Consider the following 26,341-nt stretch of genomic DNA (forward strand, 5'->3'; position numbering starts at 1 on the left):
ATTTTAAATAAATGCCAAGAGGTTGATTTATTTTACACATTTGATTGCAGGTTTCAAGGGAATACTTACCTTACAAGAGTAGACTGGATTTCCCCTAAACATTAAATGATCTTTGCTTTGTAGATTCTTTAGTATGAATTTGGTAATCACATTTATCCAAATGTAGTTGCACTTTGCCCTTGATAATATGGTTCTATACAAAAACTAACAGGAAGGAATTATGTTTATGGGGGGAGTAGAAACATTTGGAGACAAGCTGTTTCCCATGGGTTACTTTAAAAATGAAGCGATTTTGTACAAAAGAAAAAATGATAACAAAATTTTAATGAAGCTAAAAAGTCTCAAAAATTGAGTATCATGTAATATCTTCTACTTGTGCTTTTTATGAGGTAATATTATTTACTGGAAGAGCTGAGGTTTGTTTTTTTTTTAACACAAAAGGACTAAATTCAGGACTTGCAAGTCAAATTCGACCTTGGGTTAGTGGTTCTTTCCTTCTCTGTCATTGCAGGAGGCTTTAAGTTTTTAGTCCACACTGTAGGCTTTGACCACAGTTAAATTAGCTGTATATTTACATTTTGGCATTCTTGAACCAGGACCTTGTTTGTTCTGTCTTTTGTGGGCATGGGCGTGCCTGGATTCTCTGGTGAGGAACATTTATGCAAATTTATATTTCTGAAATGAGACTAGAAAAAGAACAGAGAAAACATAAAATTCAATAATTTTTTATATATGCTTAATTACTCTTTGTAATTTCAACATTCTTTTTTTTTTTTTTTTGAGTTGGAGTCTGACTCTGTTACCTAGGCTGGAGTGCAGTGGCGTGATCTTGGCTCACTACCACCCCTGTCCCCTGGGTTCAAGCAGTTCTCCTGCCTCAGCCTCCCAAGCAGCTGGAATTATAGGCTCCTGCCGCCAGGCCTGGCTAATTTATTTATTTTTAGTAGAGATGGGGTTTGACCATGTTGGTCAGGCTGCTCTTAAACTCCTGACCTCAAGTCCTCTGCCTGCCTTAGTCTCCCAAAGTGCTGGGATTGCATGCGTGAATGACGGCACCTAGCCTTAAAATTTGTTTAATTATTATTTTGTGATAGCTTAGGTGTTTGTGATTACAAGATTAGCTGTAACTGGTTATTGGCAGGAGCAAAATATGATCAGTAGAAAAACGTGCCCAAGTTAGTAATTCAATTTATCATTTACAAATAGATGATATATTATGAGAGAATAAAGGATTTACTTACTTTCCCTAAGACATAGTTACTTCTTACCCGTTTGAACTTTAATTTTGCTTTTGATAAAACAATATATAGAAATGATTTTTTTCTCTCTCTAGAAACTGCTTTTCTGTTAATCTTCTTCCTTAGAGCTAATTAAGTTTTTTTTTCTCATTCAAGGCCAACTGTGATTTGAGACGGCAGATTGATGAACAGCAAAAGATGCTAGAGAAATATAAGGAACGATTAAATAGATGTGTGACAATGAGCAAGAAACTCCTTATAGAAAAGGTCAGTAAATAATGTTTGCCTAAATTCTGTATCCCAAAATGCTCAATGTTTCTTTGTGTGGCTTCTTTTTCCTTACTTGAGATGAAAATATTTAAAAGTAGAGCTTTTTAGGAACATGATTTGACAATTAGAATTTTTTCCTTGCATGGACACCAGACCAAGTATCTGGAGTGTTAATTTGGGATATACTTTCTTGCTGTGTATTGCTTTGAATGTGATACTGAACAACACAGACAGCTTGTCCTAATTGAGTTTACTTGGAGTATTGCTTTTCTAAATTCTTATATTCATTCTATTAATTGATGTTAGTGTCCTATTACTATTAGAAACATTAACAACAGTTGCAGTTTTGTTTCAGAGATGATATTTAGAGTAACTTATGTATACAATAATGTGATAGTTAAGTGCTTTGTTCTTAAAAAATTAAAGTTGTCATATACCTGTGTATGATTACTTTAATTGGCTAATGTCCTCTCTATTATAGTCATTGGTTAGTTATCGTGTATCTCTCTCAGTAGTTGTTAGTAAGTATTTCTTCTTCTTTCCTTTTCTTTTTTTTTTTTTGAGACAGAGTCTCACTGTGTCGCCCAGGCCAGAGTGCAGTGGTGCAATCTTGACTCACTGCAACTTCCGCCTCCTGGGTTCAAGCAATTCTCCTGCCTCAGCCTCCTGAGTGGCTAGGATTACAGGCACCCACAACCAGCCTGACAAACGTGGTGAAACCCCGTCTCTACTAAAAATACAAAAATGGTTTTGTATTTTTACAAAATCCTTCTTACTGTAGTAAAATTTTATTTTTTGTATTTTTAGTAGAGACGGGGTTTCACCACGTTTGTCAGGCTGGTCTTGAACTCCTGACCTTGATCCTCCTGCCTCTGCCTCCCAAAGTGCTGGGATTACAGGCGGGGGCCACCAAGCCCAGCCTTAGTAATTAGAAGTTTGTTGTTGTTGTTTTGAGACAGAGCCTCATCCAGGAGTGCAGTGGTATGAGTTTGGCTCACTGTAGCCTCCGCCTCCGGGTTCAAGTGATTTTTCTGCCTCAGCCTCCCAAGTAGCTGGGTTTACAGGTATGTGTTACCATGTATGGTTAATTTTTGTATTTTTCGTAGAGACAGGGTTTCACCATGTTGGCTAGGCTAGTCTTGAACTCCTGACCTCAAGTGATCTGCCTGCTTTGATTTTCCAAGGTGCTGGAATTATAGGCACTCACCACCTCGCCTGGCTTATTTCTTAGAAGTTTTAAGAATGCAGTACTTCCTAATGACATTATTATGAAAACAGACTAAAGGTTTGAGATATACTGGTGGTTTATTTTCCCAAAACCTTTGGAATGTTACTTAAAAGACAGGGAACACTGTCTCTTAGTAAAAGCGAAATGGATTATTTTATTGAGGACGAAGATACTGGGGAAAACTTTGTTTCATTCTTTGACTCATTAATCAGTTTTATAGAAAAGAAACCGCTTTTTTAAATTTTTTCTGAGAGAAAAAATAAAATATATGCTAATCCAGATGATTTCTTTAAAATTTGAGTACCTCCTAAAGTCAGCATAGATTGAGCCAGTTGTACTAAACTCTAAATAGCATACTACAAAAAGTAAACATAATGCTGTCTCTGAGTTCTCACAAGAAAACAGAACTTTCTATTTGTTAGGAGTAGTACATAACAAAATTTAAATTTGTTTCCAAAAGAACTGAAATTATAGTACCTTCTTATTGACTTTCTAAATAGGGAATATTTATTGAGCATCTGCTATACCATGATGCAATTTAAAGAAACATAAATGGTCTAGGCATAGTGGCTCATGCCTGTAATCCCAGCACTTTGGGAACCCACGGTGGGCAGATCACTTGAGGTCAGGAGTATGAGATCAGCCTGGCCAACATGGTGAAACCCTGTCTCTACTAAAAATGCAAAAATTGGCCAGGTCTTGTGGTGTACACCTATCATCTCAGCTACTCTGGAGGCTGGGGCATGAGAATCACTTAAACCCTGGAGGCGGAGATTGCAGTGAATCTAAGATCGTGCCATTTCACTCCAGCCTGGGTGACGGACTGAGACTCTGTCTCAAAACAAAAAACAAGCAAAGAAAAACCACACAAATGAGCTGGGCGAGGTGGCTCACCCCTGTAGTCCCCACACTTTTGGAGGCCGAGGCAGGCAGATCACCTGAGGTCAGGAGTTTGAGACCAGCCTAACATGGTGAAACCCCATCTCTACTAAAAATATAAAAATTAGCCGGGCATAGTGGTGGGCACCTGTAATCCCAGCTACTTGGGAGGCTGAGGCAGGAGAATTGCTTGAACCCAGGAGGCAGAGATTACAGTGAGCTGAGATCATGCCATTGTACTCCAGCCTGGGCAATAGAGTGAGACTCTGTCTCAAAAAACAAAACAAAACAAAAAAAACACACAAATGAAAATGTTATCATAGACTGCAATATTATTTTTCATAGAATTTCAATACATAAAAACTGTTATAACTTAATCATAAAAAGAAAACTCATTAAAAATGCGCAAAAGACTTGAGCAGATAGTTTACCAGAAAATAGCATATAAACATTTGCAAATGGCAAACCTGACAGGATGCTGAAAGTCTTCATCCATCAGGAAAACTCAAGGTAAAACCACTGTGAGATATTATTACATACCCAATAGAATGCCTAGAAGTTAAAAAAAAAAAATCTGACAGTGCCTAGGGTTGGTGAAGGTGAGGGGCGGCCTGATTTCTTACACTAATAGGAATGCAAAATATTATAGCCAATTCAGAGGGTTTTGGACAATTTCTTTTTGAGATAAATATGTACTTAATGCTGTGATCCAGCAGTTCCTCTCCTGGCATTTACCCAAGACAAATGAAAGCAAATGTTGGCTGGGCATGGTAACTCATACCTGTAATCCCAGTACTTGGTGAGGCCCAGGCAGGAGAGTCACTTGAATCCAGGAGTTTGAGACTAGCCTGGGCAGCACAGTGACACCATCTCTATTCTTAAAAACAGAAAGAAAGCAAATGTCTGTTAAAGTATTTATATGAGGTTATTCATAGCAGTTTATTCATAGCCAAAAAGCAGAAACATCCTATGTGTCTACTAACAAGTGAATGTATATACAAATTATGATATGGTCATACAGTAGAATACTACTCAGTAATAAAAAAAAAGAATGAATTCCTTATAGTAGAACAGCTTGCATGAATCTAAGAAACAAAAGACACAGTTCTGCCATCAGAGGGGTAACAGTCTACATGAGAGTGGGTGAATAAGATGCATTCACATATATATATAAGGAAACCTATTCAGGTGAGTAGTGCACATATTAAGAATTCACTAAAATTAGCTGGGTATGGTGGTACACACCTGTAGTCCTAGCTCCTCAGGAGGCTGAGGCGGGAGGATCACTGGAGCCAGGAGTTAGAGTGATTGCACTACTGCACTCCAGCCTGGGCAACAGAGTGAGATCCTGTCTCTTAAAAAAAGAAAAGAAAAATGCACTAAAATAAATCAAGGGCAGGGTACTAATTGGAAAAAGCTGTAAAGAAGAGGAAAAATGTGTTCTGGGCATGGAAAACTGTAGCTATAAATTGCCTGTCGTTTGAAAATAGGACATTTCAAGGACGTTTATCCCATGGTATCATCTCTCACACAGTACTTTCTTCCTTTCCTTCGAATTCTTTACCACAATTTGTTCTTAGAAATACCAATTAATGTATTTAGTGGTTATAACTCCCCCCTCTCTAGGCAACAACACCAGTTGTTTTCTATTCTATACTTAACATTCTTACAGTTCATGATGTATAATTGGTTTTCAGTAAACATATGTTGAATGAATGATGTTCTCAAGAATCAGGAGTATATAAGGTGTTCTGGAGTAAGAATTTTACAGGGAGGCAGACATAATCTAGCTCATGGAGGAGTTTTTCGTCTCTGGATCCAAAGTTTGGTAGCAAAGACCCATGGAAGATTTGGAACATCAAATTGGAAGTGTGCGAAGTGGTATTCAGAGAAGATGAATTGGCAGCAGTTCTTTAGAACAGATTAGAGAAGAAACAGAAAATAGGGGAACAGCTTAAGAGCTAGAGCTAGGCATTGATGTGGCCCAAATACGAGATGCTGTACTCTAAGATTAAAAACACCTAGTCATCCAGGCATGATGGCTCACACCTATAATCCCAGCACTTTGGGAGGCCAAGGAGAGTGGGCTACCTGAGGTCGGGAGTTTGAGACCAGCCTGACCAACTTGGAGAAACCCCATTTCTATTAAAAATACAAAATTAGCTGAACATGGTGGCGCATGCCTGTAATCCCAGCTACTTGAGAAGCTGAGGCAGGAGAATCCCTTGAACCCAGAAGGTAGAGGTTGCTGTAAGCCAGGATTGCGCCATTACACTCTAGCCTGGGCAAAAGAGTGAAACTCCATCTCAAAAAGTTAAAACACATAGGTAGGCCGAGTGCCGTGGCTTAAGCCTGTAATCCCAGCACTTTGGGAGGCTGAGGCTGGCAGATCGCTTGAGGCTAGGCATTCGAGATCACCCTGGCCAACATGGCGAAATTCTGTCTCTACTAAAAACAAAAATTGGCCGGGTGCAGTGACTCACACCTTTAATCCCAGCACTTTGGGAGGCTGAGGCGGGTGGATCATGAGGTCTGGAGTTCGAGACCAACTTGGTCTCTACTGAAAATAAAAAAATAAGCCAGGCTTGGTGGTGCATGCCTGTAGTCCCAGCTACTGGAGAGTCTGAGGCAGAACAATCTCTTGAACCCAGGAGGTGGAGGTTGCAGTGAGCTGAGATCATGCCACCGCACTCCAGCTTGGGCAACAGAGTAAGACTTTGTGTCAAAAACAAAAAACAAAAATTATCTGGGCATGGTGGCACACCCCTGTTGTCCCAGTTACTCAGGAGGCTGCAGCAGGAGAATCACTTGAACCCTGGAGGTGGAGGTTGCAGTGAGCTGAGATTATGGCTCTGCATGCCAGTCTGAGTGACAGAGCAAGACTCTGTCTCCAAAGGAAAAAAAAACACATGCCCGTAGGCAGATTGGGAAAGCTTTACCAAAGAACCTGTAATTATTTCATTATTCTATCTTGTCTGCTTTGTTTGAATAGAAATGGTAAGTTATCCAAGGAGTCATTACTGCCTGTTCTGAGGTGTATGGTTTTCAACAGCATGTTTCCTGATCATGTTAAATGTTTTAGTTTCTAAGAAGTGTCGTTATCCATGCTAATTGGTATTGAATTCCTTTTTTTGTCTGTTTCCCCAAAGTCAAAACAAGAGAAGATGGCATGTAGAGATAAGAGCATGCAAGACCGCTTGAGATTGGGCCACTTTACTACTGTCCGACATGGGGCCTCGTTTACTGAACAGTGGACAGATGGTTATGCTTTTCAGAATCTTATCAAGTAAGTGAATTGTTACGATTAAATGGAGAATTGAAAAGTTCACTTGGATTTTTTAGGTTTTCTGTAATTGTAGTTATTAATAATCCTAGTGGTCATCATCTTTTCAGTTAGTTATGAGTTGAAGTCCTGAAAAAAATGACACAAGTAATTAGGAATACAAAGTGAGTTCTGTTCTCTGTAACAGTTGTGGGTTAATAAGAAAACAAATAATGAGTCCTGCCTTAAAATTTAAAAGATTCAGAATTGCTGAAGCTAAGGAAGAAAAACCTAGGGCTTGACTTCCTATCTTTCTAATTATATAATGAATTTTAATTAAGAGTCTCTTGAGCATTTATTCTGGTTCCACAGAAAAATGAAATGTGAAAGGACCTGAGGAACAATGTCTTGAGTTAGGTATAAAGCAGGATAAAACCATTGAAGAGCTTTATAGGACATGTTCCTGGAGTTATTTAAGGAGAGAGTGTCCAGTTATCAGAAAGAGTCACTTCCTGGAAGGCATTGGTGACCAGCCCCACTGTGTGTGCCTCTTTGCAGCTTGGAATCTTGAGGATTCATTCTCTTTGTCATAATTTTTGATTTGAAACATTCAGGTATTTATTCCAAGGAGGGAATTAACATTTAAAATCCTCAAATTCCAACTGTGTGAATAGCTACGGTTTGCTCAGATGTTTAAAGGTATATAGCTATCTGCAGGTTGCAGTACCTTTTGGTGTGTGTGTGTGTGTGTGTGTTTAATCTCCAGATGTGTGTGTGTGTGTGTGTGTGTGTGTGTGTGTGTGTGTGTCTGTGTCTGTGTATCTGTGTGTGTGTGTTTAATCTCCAGATCGTAAGTTGGAAGATGCCATAGATTGCCTTTCCTACCTGTTTTTTCCTTGCTGAAATAGCTTGTTGAGTATGAATGGTAGAGCATATAGGACTAGTTCTGAGTAATAATGAGACATAAATAAGAAATTTCTACCTGAAAGAAAATACAGATATTGATGCTATTTATAATATTTGTTAAAACTAACCTCTGAATTACACATTAGTAGTCCTTGTTTTATATGTGAAACATTAACCTCTAACTAAGTTTAAGCATGTTTTTACTTCATGATTGTTCCTCATGTATGTATATTTTGGTGTATGAAGAGGCTTTCGAGTCAAAGAATACCTTGGAAGGAAAGCACAGACTTCTCTTAGGCCAACACCAAACATTCAAAGCAGCATTCACTCTGCTCTTAAGCATAGATGGCTGCTGATAGCAGAGGTACCAGTCTAAACAGCAGTTACATGGAGGTATGATTCCTGTTCTGTAACATCCTAGCCAAGACATGCAAGTTGCTCTGGAAGTGACACACCATCAGGTTTCCACGTTTGTTAAAGTGGAATCAGAAGATAAAACTTAAGATCCCCATAATGGCCAAAGCCACATAATGCTTACACTGACTTTTAGCAGTGGTAGTAGCTTCAAGCAGCCCTGACAATGGCTACTATTTAGATGGCAGTCTTTTTAGACTTTGATTCAAAGAAGATAGTGGATTTGTATAGAGATGTAGTTAGTTTTAAGGAGTGCTTATGGCCGGGCACTGTGGCTCATGCCTATAATCTCAGCATGAGATTTACCTGAAGCGGGTAGATAAATTGAGCCCAGGAGTTCGAGACAAGCCTGGGCAACATGATGAAACCCTGTCTCTACAATATATACAAAAATTAGCTAGGTGTGCTGTTGCATACCTGTAGTCCCAGCTGCTTGGGAGGCTGAGGTGGCAGAATGACTTGAGCCCAGGAGACAGAGGTGCATGATGCAGAGAGTGGGGCAGTGAGCCAAGAATTGCACCACTGTCCTCCAGCCTGGGCGACAGAGCCAGACCCTGTCTCAAAACAAAACAAAACAAAAATGAATAAAGTTACTGCTGATAGTAGCAGTATTTTATCTTCTTACTCTAAATGCAGCTTGATGCCCATGAGGGTTTGGAAATCTGTATGGTAGAGTACAAAATGATGACTTCGCTGTAGAGCCATCAAATCAGAGGAATTGAGACTATGTGAATTAAATCCATAAGTAGGACTGTTTGCTATTGGTGGATAGCACATTTTTACAGTTTTAAGTCATATAAATGGCAAGAAATCCGTATCTTCTCTTGGGAAGGTGTTCCTGGCTGATGTCTATTAATTACAGGTATTTAGTTCCTAAAATTTAGCTTTAATCAATTAATTTCCTTTCTTCAGTATAGAAATTGAAATTCCCTAGTGGTAAAAAGCTATACATCTAATAACCTCACAGATGACAGTTCTGCACATGAGAGACTCCAAGACATGTGAAGTAATTTAGTGGGTAAAGTAGCTCAACACCAACATCAGTACTAGGTTTTATGGGAGGAGACAAACCTAAAGGCATTTAAAAAATAAATCAGATAATGAAATATAGCCTCAATAGGACCCTTAACACCTTTTTGTTGTTGTTCTTTTTGTTCCCTGGTTCTTTTTTTTTTGAATGATCTTTAATTTCCTAAAGCAGAAGATTTGTTGTCTAATAGGAAAATTATATCAGATTTATAATCTCTTTTGGCCAGATTAGTAATTTTTGCTTTCCACAGTATGTTTGAATCTGTTGAAAAAGTAACTTATTTTATATTTCTGAGTAATGTTAAATACTAAATGTTAGTATTATTCATTGTACCACTTTTTGTTTAAAGACTCCAACAGTCCATGGCAAGAGAATAAAAATTATTTACTAAAACTTTGTTTATGTTGAAATAAACAGAATTAAAGTAATGTGATTTGGCTGGATGTGGTGGCTCAAGGCCTGTAATCCCAGCACTTTGGGAGGCTGAGATGGGCAGATCACTTGAGGCCAGGAGTTTAAGACCAGCCTGGCCAACATGATGAAAACCTGTCTCTACTAAAAATAAAAAAATTAGCCACGCATGGTGGCACACGCCTGTGATCCCAGCTACATGGGAGGCTGAGGCAGGAGAATTGCTTGAACACGGGAGGCGCAGGTTGCAGTGAGCCAAGCTTGTGCCACTGCACTCCAGGCTGGGGGACAGAGCAAGACCCTGTCTCAAAAAAAAAAAGGTAATGGGATTTGACTTGTGTACAAAATTGTGATCATTTAAGATGCACATAATTAGGGTAATAAGAGGATGAAATTAAACTTTACAGCATTGTAATACTAGTCCCGGTATTTATTCTGAAGTGTAAGAAGTTCCAGTATCCATTTTATTTTATTTTGAGACAGAGTGTCACTGTGTTGCCCAGGCTGCAGTGTAACGGCACGATCTTGGCTCACTGCAACCTCCACCTCCCATGTTCAAGTGATTCTCCTGCCTCAGCCTCCTAAGTAGCTGGGATTACAGGTGCCCACCACTATGCCTGGTTAATTTTCACATTTTTAGTAGAGTTGGGGTTTAGTCATGTTGGCCAGGGTGGTCTCAAATTCCTGACCTCAATTGATGCTTGTCCTAACTGCCTTGTCCTAACTAATATCCATTTTAAAGCAATTTATGTAAAACCATCTGATTCTCAGTCATATGATCTATAACAAAGTCATTCATTTTGTTGATTTTATAAACATTAGATCTTCTTTAGGTATCCTATACCATTTCACAGCTCCCAGTTTATACAGAATATATGAAATCCTGGGAATCTAAAAATCTCATCTGGGCTGGGCATGGTGGCTCACATGTATAATCCCAACCCTTTGAGAGGCTGAGGTGGGTGGATAACCTGAGGTCAAGAGTTTGAGAGCAGCCTAGCCAACATGGTGAATCCTGTCTATACTAAAAATGCAAAAATTAGATGGGCATGGTGGCATGGGCCTGTAGTCCCAGCTACCCAGGAGGCTGAAACAAGAGGATTGCTTGAACCTGGGAAGTGGAAGTTGGAGTGAGCCAAGACTGTGCCATTGCACTCCAGCCTGGGTGACAGAGCAAGAGTTCATCTCAAAAAAAAAAAAAAAAAAAAAAAAAATCTCATCTGGGATATTGACATGCTGTTTGAAGTTTCAGACCTCTCAGACATGAAATGATAATAGAAGACTTTTAAAAAATTTGTTGTTAAAATAATCACTGAAATATATACTTTTTTTTTTTTTTGATGGGGTCTCTACGATAGCCTAGGCTGGAGTACAGTGGGCGCAATCTCGGCTCACTGCAAACTGCTTCTTGGGTTCAAGCAACTCTCCTGCCTCAGCCTCCTTAGTAGCTGGGACTAAAGGTGCCCATCACCATGCCTGGCTAATTTTTGTATTTTTAGTAGAGACGAAGTTTCACCATATTGGCAAGTCTAGTCTCGAACTCCTGACCTCAGGTGATTCACCTGCCTCAGCCTCCCAAAGTGCTGGGATTACAGGCATGAGCCACCGTGCCCAACCACATTTTTTAAAATACCTTTCCTACTAGTTGCTTCTAGTATGGTTAGAGTATAGAATGTAGTTTTGCTGCTGAAGGTGCCCACATTCATTTCCTAGGCTGCTGTAACAAATACCATAAACTGGGTGGTTTCAAGTAACAGAAATGTATTCTGTCATACTTCGGGAGTCTAAACGTCTGAAATCAAGGTGGGGTAGAACCATACTCCCTTAAGTCTCTAGGGAGCATCTTTCTTTACCTCTTCAGCAGTGTGGCAGCCTCAGGTGTTCCTTGACCTGTGGCCTCAGGTGTTCCATTCTCTGCCTTCTCTACATGGCGTTCTCCCTGTGCGTCTCTCTATCCTCATAAGGACAGCAGTCATATAGGATCAGGGTCCTTCCGTGTTCAGTGTGACCTCATCTCTTCGCTAATAACATCTTTAATGACCCTATATCCAAGTAAGGTCATCTTCTGAGGTACTGGGGGTTAGGATTTTAACATATCTTTTGGGGGACACAACCCATAACATACAATGGTGCAGAAGACCTGTTTTTCTTTTGCAGGCAATGGCTTTTTAAATAGAGTTATTTAGATTTGAGTGTGATGGATTTTTTGGGTCCTCAATACTTCTGTAAAATATAGAAAAAATAGCCTCTTGTCATGGGTGATGAAGGGCAAGCACTCTAAAACTGATGCTATACAAGAAATATTTAAGGATTAACTGTGTGAAAGGCACTGTTATACATGCTGGGGGATATACAGATTGATAAGACATGATAGACATAATTCCTGTTCTATGAGAAGTTACAGTTTGACATAATCCAGACTTTGTACTCCTAAAATAAATCTAAATGAACTACCACTGATAGACTCTCTTTATTCTTTTCTTCTTTGGTATAAATAGCTAAATAGTTTTAAGAAATCAGGAATTGATATGGGAATCTTTACAGTATGTAACATTGATCTTTGGTTTATCGGCTTTCATGTTCAAACTGTCGTTCTCAGAATGTGCAGTTGTTAATCTTGAAAGACAAATGTTGTGGCATGCCACTAAGTTACTATAGTTTATAGTTTAAAAGGTATATTGTATGGTTATTTGTAGGGAGTTCAGAGTACCTTAAATTCATGGACCCCTGAAAAGCGTAGAAATGAGCTAAGATGTTTACCAGTTTTTTAATTGGGAAACTTATGTTCAGTTAAGGTAAATGTTTTCTCCAGAAGAAAGATTGTGGTTTTACTTAAGGATTCTGTGTCTTAACCCAGATTTCTTTCAAGCCATGAATTATGTATACAGTTGTCCCTTGTGGGGAATTGGTTCCAGGACCTTCCTCAGTTACCAAAATCCATGGATGCTCAAGTCCCTGATATAAAATGGGTAATATTTGCATATAACCTATGCATATTCTCCCATATACTTTAAATCACCTCTGGATTACCTATAATACCTAATAAATATAAATGCTATGTAAATAATTATTATACTATTTTGTTTAAGAAGTGACTAAGAAAAAAGTTTGTACAGATTCAGTACAGATTCAGCCATCCATTTTTTTCCCCCATGTATTTTCAGTCTGCAGTTTGTTGAATCCATGGATATGGAGAGCCAACCATATATATGTTCTGTGGGTGGGGACGAGGAAGTCTATCTAATGATAATCAAAAGAATTTTCAGGCAAACAGAAAACTCTTGGATTATGGTTTTCATTTTGCTGTTTGATTGTCTAATCAGTGACCTGGCTCATCTTGAAGCCAGGGGCATTGTATTATCAAGTGATTGGCTGTTTCTTTGTAATACTCAGATTAGGCTAATCTTGATTACAGCATTGTCCTTCTAGATATGATTGAATAAACTGTATTATGGGTATTTACCCTAGAGTAATGTTGGTTTTCTGCTTGTTGTTTCTTCCAAGAAAGATACTGTACTGAATCTGGAAAAGATCTGACAACAGTATTCACGGAAGAGGGTAGAGCAACTTCCATTTCAGAGTAGATTTTTAAAAATTAGATTTCATCATTCCACAAAAATGAAGGTTGGTTCCACAAAAGAGAATGAGGGGAAAAGCACAGTGGAGAGAGAGGAGGAGGGAGCTGGTCATCGACTGTCAATTATAATGGGTGACTTAAAGACTAGTCTGTTAAATAATTAATCTCCAGTTTTGTATATTGTTATATACCAAGTCTGTAAACCTTAATATCTGTTAGATGGTAGGATATATGGGAGAAAATTAAAAAAAAAAAAAAAATATATATATATATATATATATATATATACATATATATATATATATATACATATATATATATATATATACACACATATACACACACACATATATAATGGAGTTTTTATTGATTTCTAATTTGTAAACTAGTTAATTACAGAAAATTTGACATCTTATTAGGAAATACTCTAATGGTAATGGTGTTAGATTAACTACAGTCCTAAAAATATGTTTTACAGTAATTGATTTTGTGCACTATTCTCTAAGGAGTTCTTACAGGTTGGAAGACTTCATTGTGCTTTCTCTGAATGCATTTGTCTTTTTTTTTTTGAGACGGAGTCTCACCCTGTCGCCCAGGCTAGAGTGCAGTGGTGCACTCTTGGCTCACTGCAAACTCTGCCTCCCAAATTCAAGTGATTCTCCTGCCTCAGCCTCCTGAATAGCTGTGATTACAGGCACGCACCACCATGCCTGGCTAATTTTGTATTTTTAGTAGAGACAGGTTTCACCATGTTGGTCAGGCTGGTCTTGATCTCCTGACCTCATGATCTGCCCGCCTTGGCCTCCCAAAGTGCTAGGATTCGAGGCGTGAACCACTGCATCCGGCCACATATTTGTCTTTCAAAAGCTTAATTTAGGTGGCACTGTATCAGTGAACAGGGTTATCATGTAGAGTAGTAATGGCTCCCTTGGACTAGAATAAAGGATAGGTCTAAAAAGAAAATCTCGTTTACTTTCTTTTACAAACTTGGTATCTTTTTACATAAAATTGAGAAGCTTTCATCCAAAGAAAAAATAAAAAAGAACTTGGAACATTTTGTAACTTTTGAAATACAATTTTTACTTTTAATGGGTTCAGATCAGAGAATTGTTTTCTTAGCTCTTAAAAAGGAATCAGAAAATTGTTTCTTTTGAGTCAGAAAATAAGGTCACAATAGAAATTTGATATGTTTCTTCCTGCCCACTCTGAAAATACTAATAACTAGTGTCTTAAAGCACAGACTCATTTCCAGAAAACATCCAATACCAATTATTTGGCTCTTCCAATTTGACGTTAAAATCAAATCTCTACTTGACTTAAAGGGGCTTTTTTTTTTTTTTTTAATTAGATACATAAATGGCAAATTGTGTTTGTTCCATAGCTGTGGTAAAACTTTTGACTTTCTTTGTGCACCATCTTTTATATCTCTAGGCAACAGGAAAGGATAAATTCACAGAGGGAAGAGATAGAAAGACAACGGAAAATGTTAGCAAAGCGGAAACCTCCTGCCATGGGTCAGGCCCCTCCTGCAACCAATGAGCAGAAACAGCGAAAAAGCAAGACCAATGGAGCTGAAAATGAAACGTATGTTCTTTATTGACGTGAACTCTGAGACACCACACCCTGCCCCCAAATACAAATGTCCTGTTGATTGCCACTGGCAAGTTATAAATTCTGGAGGTCACGTCTTTTCAGTTATGTTAATGGATTTGCTCAACTCATATGAATGCCATATAAAATTAACTGATTTTCTTAAACCTGCTCTTTATTGAGGGCGTTTCAAATGAGAGGGAAAAGTAACGTCACTTGACATCATGACTTTTGGCCACTCCTGGTTAAATAAAATGTCATTGTACTGAAATGATACTGTTGCACACATGTGGCTCCAGGTGTGGTACACTGGTATCATCTTATGGGAGTTGCTTGGCTGCTATTTCAGACTGAAGAATGCTCTTTACTGGTCAAAAGAGCACTTAGTTAATAGTGGCAAACTTCAGATAAACCCCCGAAAAAGCTGTTATGTTAGAAAAAGGACATTGTCGCAATAAGCCAAAACTTGACCTCATCAGAATAGTTTCCTGTTCTGGGAATCTGAGGAAAACACCAGTATCTTAAGCTGCAGTATAGTCATCTTTTCTCTGTCATTCAACAGTATTTACATAGCTACCATGTATAGGAAGAGTAGAAAATTCTAAGCACAAATAAATGCCTGCCTTCTCCATTCATGTCTTCCTTTCTCTTTAACTGAAAGTAAATTTCATGTCCAAATATAACTACAAATAAAAGATATGATATCATATAACTAATCAACTAATATGTCATTTCCTTTATATTTTTATGTTCACAAATACAACACATAATCCACTTCAGGTATAATATTATTGTTAAAAGTCTGTGACATCCTAGAAATGCATCTTCATTCTAGTGAGAAAGATGGCTTAACACCAATCCTTACCCCATATGTATCTGATGTTTTGGGAAGTCTTTTTCTTGATATTCATTTAGTAAGTCTGTGTTAAATGCTTATTTTATGTTAGGCCCTCTTCTGGGAATACAGAGCTAAAGGATTCAGCCCCAGCCTTAGGAGCCCACAGTTTACTTAGGTGAGATGAACAGATAAATAAACTAATAATTACATTAAGTTTAGTGATAAAAATGTACATAATGAACTTGGAAAACATCTTGATTCATAAAGCTCCAGTTTTTTTTTTTTTTTTTTTTTTGAGACAAAGTCTCATTCTGTCACCCAGAGTGGAGTGCTGTGGCACAATCTTGGCTCACTGCAGCCTCCATCTCCCGTGTTCAAGCCATTCTCCTGCCACATCCTCCTGAGTAGCTGGGACTACAAGCGAACCACCACAGCCGGCTAATTTTTGTATTTTTAGTAGAGATGGGGGTTTTGCCATGTTGGCCAGGCTGGTCTAAAACTCCTGATCTCAAATGATCCACCCTTGTCCGCCTCCCAGATTGCTGGGATTACAGGCTTGAGCTACTGCACCCGGCCCAAATGTTTTAAAATTAGAGTCTTTTTTCCCCTTGATTTTAAAAACTAGTCAAGTGCAGTAATGAGAATGAGAAGAGGGGAAGATTATCGAGTCTTTAAATATTTTCCTTTCAGCAAGTCCAAGTAGGGGCTCAGATTTGAAAGATTCTCCAGGCTAATTAATCTGATCAGTGTTTTCTTTCATGACTCCTGTGTTTATTTTGTGAAGGGACTTTCCCTCTAGTATCACTTGAAAATTATTTAATGCTGATGCATAAAACCATTGGATTAGGAGTGATGAAGAAGGCAAAGGTTGTTTCTTTGCCACAGAACAATAGTTAGAATGGAATCTAGGCTAGTAATGTGTAAGCAGTTGGCATCTGGAGTCCTGTGTAAAATCCAAGCTAGAAGACCTTCAGTCCAGTTTTTAATTAGAGTATCTGTGACTTGGCTCTTATTTTGACCAGAAGCCAGATATAGGCCTCTGAAGTCTTGGAGTAAGTCATAATATCCTTTCTTGGCCCTGAACCTGTTTCAGACAGATAATTCTTAGCCATGATTTTTTATTTCTCTGTTTTTTGCTAGTGTGAAATGGAGTAGTAGATGCAGGTATTTCTGCATCTATAAAGAGCCCTAGTGGATGAGTTTGTTCTATTTTCCTTGAGTTAGACATCAAAGGCTCTGTTCTGGTTGATAGGATAGGTGTTTCCTCTTTCTTCTGCAATTTAGAATATATCTAAACAGTGATATCTAAAAATGTTAAGTATCTGTGTATGATTCTAGAATGTGAAGAAGGTAGAGATGGAAGGAAGAATAAAATAATAATTGTAACTTATTGATCTTTTTTTTTTCCTTTTTTTGTTTTTTTTGAGACGGAGTTTCGCTCTTGTTAGCCAGGCTGGAGTGCAATGGTGCGATCTCGGCTCACCGCAACCTCTGCCTCCTGGGTTCAGGCAATTCTCCTGCCTCAGCCTCCTGAGTAGCTGGGATTACAGGCACGCGCCACCGTGCCCAGCTAATTTTTTTTTTTTGTATTTTTAGTAGAGACGGGGTTTCACCATGTTGACCAGGATGGTCTCGATCTCTTGACCTCGTGATCCACCCACCTTGGCCTCCCAAAGTGCTGGGATTACAGGCATGAGCCACTGCGCCCAGCCCTTTTTTTTTTTTTAAAGAGAGTCTTGCTCTGTTGCTCAGGCTGGAGTGCAGTGGCATGATTATAGCTCACTGTAGCCTCAACCTCCTGAGCTCAAGCAGTCCTTCCATCTCAGCATCCTGAGTAGCTGGGACTACAGGCATATGCCACCATGCTCAGTTTTTTCTTTCTTTTTTTTCCCCTGCACAGAGACAAGAGTCTTGCTTTGTTGCCCAGGCTGGAACTCCTGGCTCCAAGTGATCTTTCCCCTCAGCCTCCCAGACTACTGGCCACTGAGGCTGGCCACTTGTTTATTCTTGAGATATAAGGATGCTGTTGGAGTAGGTGGAATATGAAACACATGAATACCCATCAAGTCAGCCCTTTGAGAACTGGTTTAGATAGCATTTTCAATGTTCTTTTTTCGTTGTCGTTTAATAGTCCCAACGTTTTCTTAGATAGGTATTATCACTTGCCGCATTTCAAAAAAACTGACTTAAGAAATTAAAGTTGTTTGCCCAAGGTCACATGGCCAGTATCTTATTAATACCTTGAACTCTAGTCCTCATACTCCAAATCGTAGACTCGAATTTGCTTTTATGTCTTTCTCTTTGTTATTATAGCATCAAGGTTTAGGTGTTAACAAGAATAATCAAATCCATTGACTGACTGTTTTGGCCTCTAAAAGAATTTTAAACAATTTTTGGCTCTCTCTGAATGAGTTTTTAATCTGAGTAAATTGGACGAAACTCATTTCAAAAATAATATAAAATGCTGTTAAAAGAAAGTCATTAAGAAAAAGAAAAAAAATTTTAAATATGGCTCACTTTTTTTTTTATGTTTTGCAAATTAGGCTTTTTGGCTTTGAAGTCTTTCTCTCACATCATATCTAATAAATCGCGGAAGTTTTTTCTTGTCAGAGGACTACAGGATAACCTATCCTTCAGTGATTTTAACTGAGACTGAAACTGAATTTGTCTTATTGTATATTTGGGCTATTCTCTTCAAATAGGCAAACTATGATTTCAAGTAATTTACTGAAACTTTTAACCACTGTTTTTCAGGTTAACATTAGCAGAATACCATGAACAAGAAGAAATCTTCAAACTCAGATTAGGTCATCTTAAAAAAGTAAGTATAATGAGAAAATCTCTCTGGAGAAATATGTTACCCAGTTTACATTTAGGTTTTAAGCTATTTGGTCATTTGGGCAAATGTAATAGTAGTTTCACATAGTGGCAGAAAGCTTGAGTGACTGCTTTCACTGTCACGTCTCATAGCCTAATGGTAGAACTCATATCTTTCTGTTTTCTTTTTTTGAAATGGAATCTCACTCTGTCTCCCAGGCTAGAGTGCAATGGCATGATCGATCTTAGCTCACTGCAACCTCTGCCTCCTGGGCCCAGGCGATTCTTGTGCCTCATCCTCCTAAGTTGCTGGGATTACAGGTGTGCACCACCACAGCCAGCTAATTTTTGTATTTTTAGTAGAGATGAGGGTCTCACCGTCTTGACCAGGCTGGTCTCAAACTCCTGACCTCAAGTGATCCTCCTGCCTTGGCTTCCCAAAGTGCTGGGATTACAGGTTACAGGTGTGAGCCACCATGCCTGATCTATCTTTCCATTTTCAAGACAATTCCAGCAACCCAATGAGAGTGTTTTTACCAGTGATCTCTCAGCAGATAATTCTGAACATATAAGGCTTCCCAAGTGGTTATCTTTGGAGTGAAACTTAATTATTTTTTTAATATTTAAATTTTAAGAGCAGTTGGTTTTAAAATTGATGTTAAGACTCCTGCCATATTTTAAATCACATGTCAGCTCTTATTTCTTGCCTAAACTAGCTAATAAGAGAAAGTCTTATGCCAGTCTTATTCAGACACAAAGACACATAACATAGAATTTATTATTAATGATGTTCACTAAGATATCTTAGATGTAGATTGCTCCGCTCTTGAATTCAGAAACCCATACATTGGTGGATGCTATTTACGGTGATAATGGTTAGTAAGGATTTACTGAACTGCTTTTGGTATATGTGCATTTGTTTGTTTTTTATTTCACATATTAGTTTTCATGCCGTTTTTCCCGCTGGGTTCTCAGAGCTTGTTAAATAAGTAGAACTTAAGGCATCAAGTGTAATCCATATGTAAAGAGGAGGACCAGATAGATGACCTGATTTTTGTAAAAATTGTTTCTATGTCTATATGTATATGCACAAAACATTTCTGAAAACTTAACGTAAGAAATTTGATAGTGGCTACATCTTGGGAGTGGGTGTGGAGAGGAGGGAGGAGAAGGGTAGAGAGCTACTTTTCTCACTGAACTCCTCTGTATGGTTTGAATTTCATTATTTTCTTTTTTCTTTTTTGAGACAGAGTCTTGCTCTGTCACCCATGCTGGAGTGCAGTGGCTTGATCTTAGCTCACTGCAACCTCTGCCTCCTGGGTTCAAGTGATTTTTCTGCCTCAGCATCCCGAGTAGCTGGGATTATAGGCACGTGCCACCACGCCTGGCAAATTTTTGTATTTTTAATAAAGATGGGGTTTCAGCATCTTGGCCAGACTGGTCTTGAACTCCTGATCTCATGGTCCACCCATCTCGGCCTCCCAAAGTGCTGGGATTACAGGCGTGAGCCACCGCACCCAGCCTTTGACTTTTATTATTTTCTATGGGCTTATTATGATTAAAATTCTTATCTTTTAAAAATAAATCTTTCAATGCAAAATACCTTTCTTTAGCTTTTCATAAGACAAATGTCTGCTGTTGCTTTTGAAATAAGATCCCAGAAAGGTAAAGTTCCCCATATTTTGAGCTATTTCTTTCCTTTTTGCTTTAGGAGGAAGCAGAGATCCAGGCAGAGCTGGAAAGGCTAGAAAGGGTTAGAAATCTACATATCAGGGAACTTAAAAGGATACATAATGAAGATAATTCACAGTAAGCAACTTGGGGGTATATTGGGTTGGAGATTGCTAAGCACTTTCTGATATGAATTGAATGGTCTGGAATAATGCATTTGCTTAATATAAGTTACATAAATGATTCCATAGTGTATAGTTCTTTTGTAGCATCTAATACAATTTTGTGAACAAAATTATGATTTGCCTTGGTTTAAATATATAATTGTATTAAATTTATGTATTAAGTATATATGTGTATACACATAGCATTTTTACCTGAGTAGAGATTATTAAAACAATATGGCTTGGTAATTGTAAATGGCTGAAATACATTGCATATTCAGTTTTACCTACAGAGCCTTAAGAAAGGGAAGCATAGTTCATAGTGTGGTGTTGTGGAAAGAATATTGGGCTGAGATGACACTCAGTTTCTGAATGACCTTTAAGAGCCATTCAAGTGTTGAGACTAAGTAAGACTCTTAAGTTCAGTATATTAATTGTAGATTAATGCCCACCATTGCTTATTAGTCATTTAAGGAATTGAAGATGGGAAAAGTAGGTTGAAAGTAGAAAGGGGCTTTTATAAGTAATCTGTTTTTTTCCCACATTTTCGGACCCTGAAACATTTTTTCACAAAGCCATAGTGTGCGTATTTTTGTTTGGCTTATAAGAGCTATAGACCTTTCTTTCTGCTAGAGTGGCAGACAATAGCAGGTACTACTTCCTGAAAACTCTGTGTATCAGGCTTGATCCTAAGTGCCCTTAGTGCTCTCATTTAATCCTCAGGATAACCCAGTCATCTGCAATACATCAATCAGAAAACAAGCTTAGAGAAATTAAGTTAACTTGACCCAGGGACCCATAAATAATGTGACTAAAGAGTTAAACTTGGATCTTTTTCATCCCAACCACCATGCAGTAATGTATCTCCAAATAGGCATGCTACTTTCTTAAAATCAAAGTAAAGTAACTTCAGGATTAATAGTGAGATTGTGTAAGATCAGGAACTAGGTAAAAATATTTTAAAATTTGTTTTTGCCAGAACTTGTCATTTCTTTATCATATTAATTAAGAAACTACCCAAGGTGGAATGTAATATGGGGAACATAGTTATATCATAGACCTTGTCTTAAAGAGAGAATAATGAATGCACATAGAACATGTGACTTCACTATTCTGCAATCAATTTGTAAGGAAATAACAAATTTCTTGGAATTTTACTGTGTGTAGTTTGGAAATGGTGGGATCATGTGGATCTTGTATAGTTTGGAGGAGGAGCCAAATAGCACAATTTAAAAATCCCTAATCAAGTCTAATCTACCATCGCTCATTGTGTAGCAGGGCAGAAAAAAGGAGGAACAACAAAGGTCACAGATCTAGTGTAGCTACACTGAGACCAGCACTCGAGTCCTGTGGCTCTACAGCTAGTGCTATTATTCATTGTAATTATGCTGCCTCTTTGAACTGTGTAAATTTATTCTCAGAATTTGCCATGTTGATGTTGATTGTCAGACTACCAACAGCAGCTATAATTGTATGTATAATGTGTTAGATATTCTGGGAATTTTGCAAGCATGGAAGACGTAGTCCATGATCTCAGGGGTTACATATTTTCTGTTTCCACAGATTTAAAGATCATCCAACGCTAAATGACAGATATTTGTTGTTACATCTTTTGGGTAGAGGGGGTTTCAGTGAAGTTTATAAGGTAAGTATAACAACCTGGGATCAAAGACTGGGGGTTAAATTATCGGCTATTACTGAGTTCGAGAACATTAAGAATACCGAAAATTGTGGGTTGCTATCCATTAAAATTCAAAAAATTTAAAAACCTGTATCTTTGGGAAAACAGCTTTCAGTAAACCTAGATGACTAAGCAGGATACAATATTGATATGTTTAAGTTTGAAAAAGAAATACTTACAGATTTAAAAAGCAAGAAGGAAATATACTGGGTGGTGGAATTATGGTGATTTTTATTCTGATTCTGTACTTTCTGCCTCATACACATTCGTTAGAAAAGAGTATGTGCTACCTTTATTTCCTTTGCAGAATTGATCTGTAAAACCTATTTCCAATAAGAATAGTTTTTTTTTTTTAATTGGAAAACCTGCTTTTTGTTTTAAAAGTGTTATGGTATCATTTACTAGCACTGGCAGTCTGAAAGAGTGACCTGGCTTAGAGTGCTTCAGTTGGACCAGCAAAGTACAGCCTGCTGAGCCTCCAGGTTGATTTTTACCAAATGAGGGATCCAGCATGTTTTAAATTTAGCTACAGATCCATAACATGTGGATTGAATTTTTCTACCTGTTTCTGGAACCTGTCTGTAAAGTACAGAATTGTTTATTATGTAGTCTTCATTGTACAGCTCTGCCTTTCAAACGTTTAACCTTCACTGTTAGGATTTATGTTATGCTCATATGAATTTATATATGGGAAATTTTTTTAGTAAAATAGTTTTCATTACAAATAAAAATGGTAAAACTAGTTCTATGGTTTTCTTTTTTACTTTTTTCCCCCTATGGTTTTATTTATTTATTTATTTATTTTAGAGACAGGGTTTTGTTCTATTGCCCAGGCTGGAGTGAGGTGGCATGATCATAGTTCATTGCAGCCTCAAACTGCTGGACACAAGCAAGCCTCCTGCCTCAATGTCTTGAGTAGCTGGGACTATAGGACCTGTGCACTAATTTTTAAATTTTTTGTAGAGACAGGGTCTTGCTACATTTCCCAGGCAGGTCTCTAACTTCTGGGCTCAAGCAATCCTCCTGTCTTGGCCTCCCAAGGTGCTGAGATTACAGGTGTGAGCCACCACACCCAGCTGTGATTTTTTTTTTTTTTTTTTGAGACAGGAGTTTCGCTCTTGTTACCCAGGCTGGAGTGCAATGGCGCGATCTCGGCTCACCGCAACCTCCGCCTCCTGGGTTCAGGCAATTCTCCTGCCTCAGCCTCCTGAGTAGCTGGGATTACAGGCACGCGCCACCATGCCCAGCTAATTTTTTGTATTTTTAGTAGAGACAGGGTTTCACCATGTTGACCAGGATGGTCTCGATCTCTCGACCTCGTGATCCACCCGCCTTGGCCTCCCAGAGTGCTGGGATTACAGGCTTGAGCCATCACGCCCGGCCACCCAGCTGTGATTTTAAGTATACGTTTCATTGGCATTAAGTACCTTCACAATGTTGTGCAACTGATATAACTACATCACTATTCATATCCAGAGCTATATAATGATTTTAGTGCACTACTGTATTGGTTTTGATATTCTAGTATCTCTGTTTTTTGGGGGAGAGGCATTGTCTCACTCTGGCACCCAGGCTAGAGTACAGCAGTGCATTCTCAGCTCACTGCAGCCTTCCACTCCAGAGCTCTAGTGTCCTCCCATCTCTGCCTCCCAAAGTGCTGAAATTACAGGCGTGTACCACCATAACTGGCTAATTTTTGTATTTTTTTTGTAGAGACAGGGTTTTATCATGTTGCCTATGCTGGTCTCAAACTCTTGGGCTCAAGTGATCACCCACTGTGGCCTCCCAAAGTGTTGGTGTTACAGGCGTGAGCCACTGCCATCAGCTTCTGGTATCTTATTTGTATTTTTAAATCTGTACTTATAATAAGCAGGATTGGCCCTTAGTCATCTTTTGTATGCAAGTAGCTTTGTCAAAGTTTGATGTCATAATTATCCTAGCTCCTTAGATACAGTGAGTTGTGAAGTCTCTTTTTCCATGCTCTGGAACCCTTTTCATCACTTGGGAATTGTTGGCTCCTTGAAAGTTTGTTAGAATTGACTCATACAAATCTGGGCAGGCCGGATGCTATGGCTCACGTCTATAATCCTAGCACTCTGGGAGGCCGAGACGGGAGGATCACTTGAGCCTAGAGTTTGAAACCAGCCTGGGCAACATAGTAAGACCCTGCCTCTACAAAGGAAGAAAAGAAAAATCACCTGGGAGATATTGAGTTTGTGGAAAACATTTGACCGTCTTTTCAATTTCTACTACAACTATTGATATCTTAAGATTTTCTCTCCCGTCTCAAGTCAGTTTTGGTAATTTAATTTTTCTAGGAAATCTATTTCATTTAGATTTTTTTTTCTTTTTTAGTAGAGACAGGGTTTCATTTTGTTGCCCAAGCTGGTTTCAAACTCCTAGCCTCAAGTGATCTTCACCCTTAGCCTTCCAAAGTGCTGGGATTACAGCCACCATGCAGGGCCTAGATTTTTAAAAAATATTTTCCACATCTTAGTTATTTCTCTGTTCTTATAAAATTTTTATTTTTGTGTTTCTTGACTAATAGGCTAGAGATTAGTAGGTGTTGTTATTAATTTTTTCTAAGAACCAAATTTTATTTCGTTGATCAAATCTGCTCTTTGGTTGGTTTTCTTTTTCATTAATGTCTCCTTTCCTTCCTTCCATCTACTTTCTTCATTTTTATTTATGTTCAGTCTTAAGTCAATGCTTAGTTTCTTTGTAATTTTTTTTACTGTAAAAAGATAAGATACAAAATTTACCATCTTAACCATTTTTTTTTTTTTGAGGCGGAGTTTCGCTCTTGTTACCCAGGCTGGAGTGCAATGGCGCGATCTCGGCTCACCGGAACCTTCATCTCCTGGGTTCAGGCAATTCTCCTGCCTCAGCCTCCTGAGTAGCTGGAATTACAGGCACGCGCCACCATGCCCAGCTAATTTTTTGTATTTTTAGTAGAGACGGGGTTTTACCATATTGACCAGGATGGTCTCGATCTCTTGACCTCGTGATCCACCCGCCTCGGCCTCCCAAAGTGTTGGGATTACAGGCGTGAGCCACCATGCCCCACCCATCTTAACCATTTTTAAGTGTATAGTTCAGTAACATACATTCACGTTATTGTGAGACAGATCTCTAGAACTTTTTTTCATCTTCCAAAACCGAAACTGTAGCCATTAACCAACTTTCCTTTCCCCCTCCTTTGGTCCTTGCAGCCACCATTCTACATTTTGTTTCTCTGAATGTGACTACTTTTAGATTTCTTAGAGAAGTGGAATCACACTGTCTTTATATAATCAGCTTTTTTTACTTAGCATAGTGTCCTCAAGGTTAATCTGTGCTATAGCAGGTGACAGGATTTCCTTCCTTTTTAAGGTCACTTAATATTTTATTGTATGCACCACATTTTGTTTATCCTCCTATGTCAGTGGACACTTGGATTGCTTCCACCTCTTGTCTATTGAGTATAGTGCTGTGCTCGGTTTTTTGTTTTTTGTTTTGGAGGCAGAATCTTGCTGTGTCACCCAGGCTAGAATGCAGTGGTGCAATCTCCCCTCAATGCAGTGTTCATCTCCTGGGTTCAAGTGATCCTCCTGCCTCAGCTTCCCCAGGTAGCTGGGTAGCTGGGATTACAGGCATGCACCATGCTCAGCTTTTTTTTTTTTTTTTTTTGTATTTTTAGTAGAAATGGGGTTTCCCTGTGTTGGCCAGGCTGTTCTCAAACTCCTGACCTCAAATAATCCACCTTCCTCAGCCTCCCAGAGTGCTGGGATTATAGGTGTGAGCCACCACATCCAGCCTGTTTTGAATTTGGGTGTCCAAATATCTCTGTGAGACTCTGCTTTTAATTCTTTTGGATATATACCTAGAAGTATATGTGATTTAAATTACCAAAATTGGTTCTTGGTGCTTCTTAGTTACTTTTAGTAATTTTATTATCTTATTTTTTCCTAATATATTTCTTCAAACATTTTATTTATTTTTTTGTGGGGGGGGGGACAATCTCACTCTGTCCTTCAGGCTCCAGTGAAGTGGCATGTGCTCTTAATGTAGTTTTTCTTTCGTGGTTCTCTACTCTCTGCAATCCTTTCTTAAGTCAGTGGTAGATCACAGTGTCTTGGATTTAGAAGTACAGTGTAGAAGTTAGAGAAAATTATGCTTGAAATAGCATTGGTGATCTCATAAATTGGGTGGTATTTAATGTTTTTTTTTATTATTATTTAAAATGGTTTTCTACTATGAAGTCATTATGGTATTCATAATTGTGGATGGACTGAAAACTCTGTAAAAAAAAAAAGGAGTTCAAATATTTCCATTTTTAGCCGGGCATGGTGGCTTATGCCTCTAACCTAGTACTTTGGGAGGCCA

At 38.4% G+C, this 26,341-nt stretch overlaps 1 protein-coding gene across 33 annotated transcripts in view; it reads left to right on the forward strand.

Annotated features, from left to right (window-relative positions):
• TLK2 (tousled like kinase 2) overlaps positions 1-26,341 on the forward strand; it is a 150,453-nt gene that overhangs the window by 94,442 nt on the left and 29,670 nt on the right. For 20 of the 33 annotated variants that reach the window (XM_035300353.3, XM_035300361.3, XM_078373465.1 and 17 more), the window contains 7 exons: positions 1,395-1,505; positions 6,765-6,901; positions 14,647-14,799; positions 15,753-15,818; positions 18,398-18,464; positions 20,172-20,269; positions 21,859-21,940. In XM_035300353.3, the coding sequence (XP_035156244.1) occupies positions 1,395-1,505; positions 6,765-6,901; positions 14,647-14,799; positions 15,753-15,818; positions 18,398-18,464; positions 20,172-20,269; positions 21,859-21,940 (714 nt within the window). The remainder of the gene's footprint in view (positions 1-1,394; positions 1,506-6,764; positions 6,902-14,646; positions 14,800-15,752; positions 15,819-18,397; positions 18,465-20,171; positions 20,270-21,858; positions 21,941-26,341) is intronic. The other 13 variants (XM_078373458.1, XM_035300366.3, XM_078373455.1 and 10 more) reach the window with 1 other exon arrangement.

The sequence above is a fragment of the Callithrix jacchus genome, chromosome 5 (genome assembly GCF_049354715.1).
Source record: "Callithrix jacchus isolate 240 chromosome 5, calJac240_pri, whole genome shotgun sequence".
Taxonomy (NCBI): domain Eukaryota; kingdom Metazoa; phylum Chordata; class Mammalia; order Primates; family Cebidae; genus Callithrix; species Callithrix jacchus.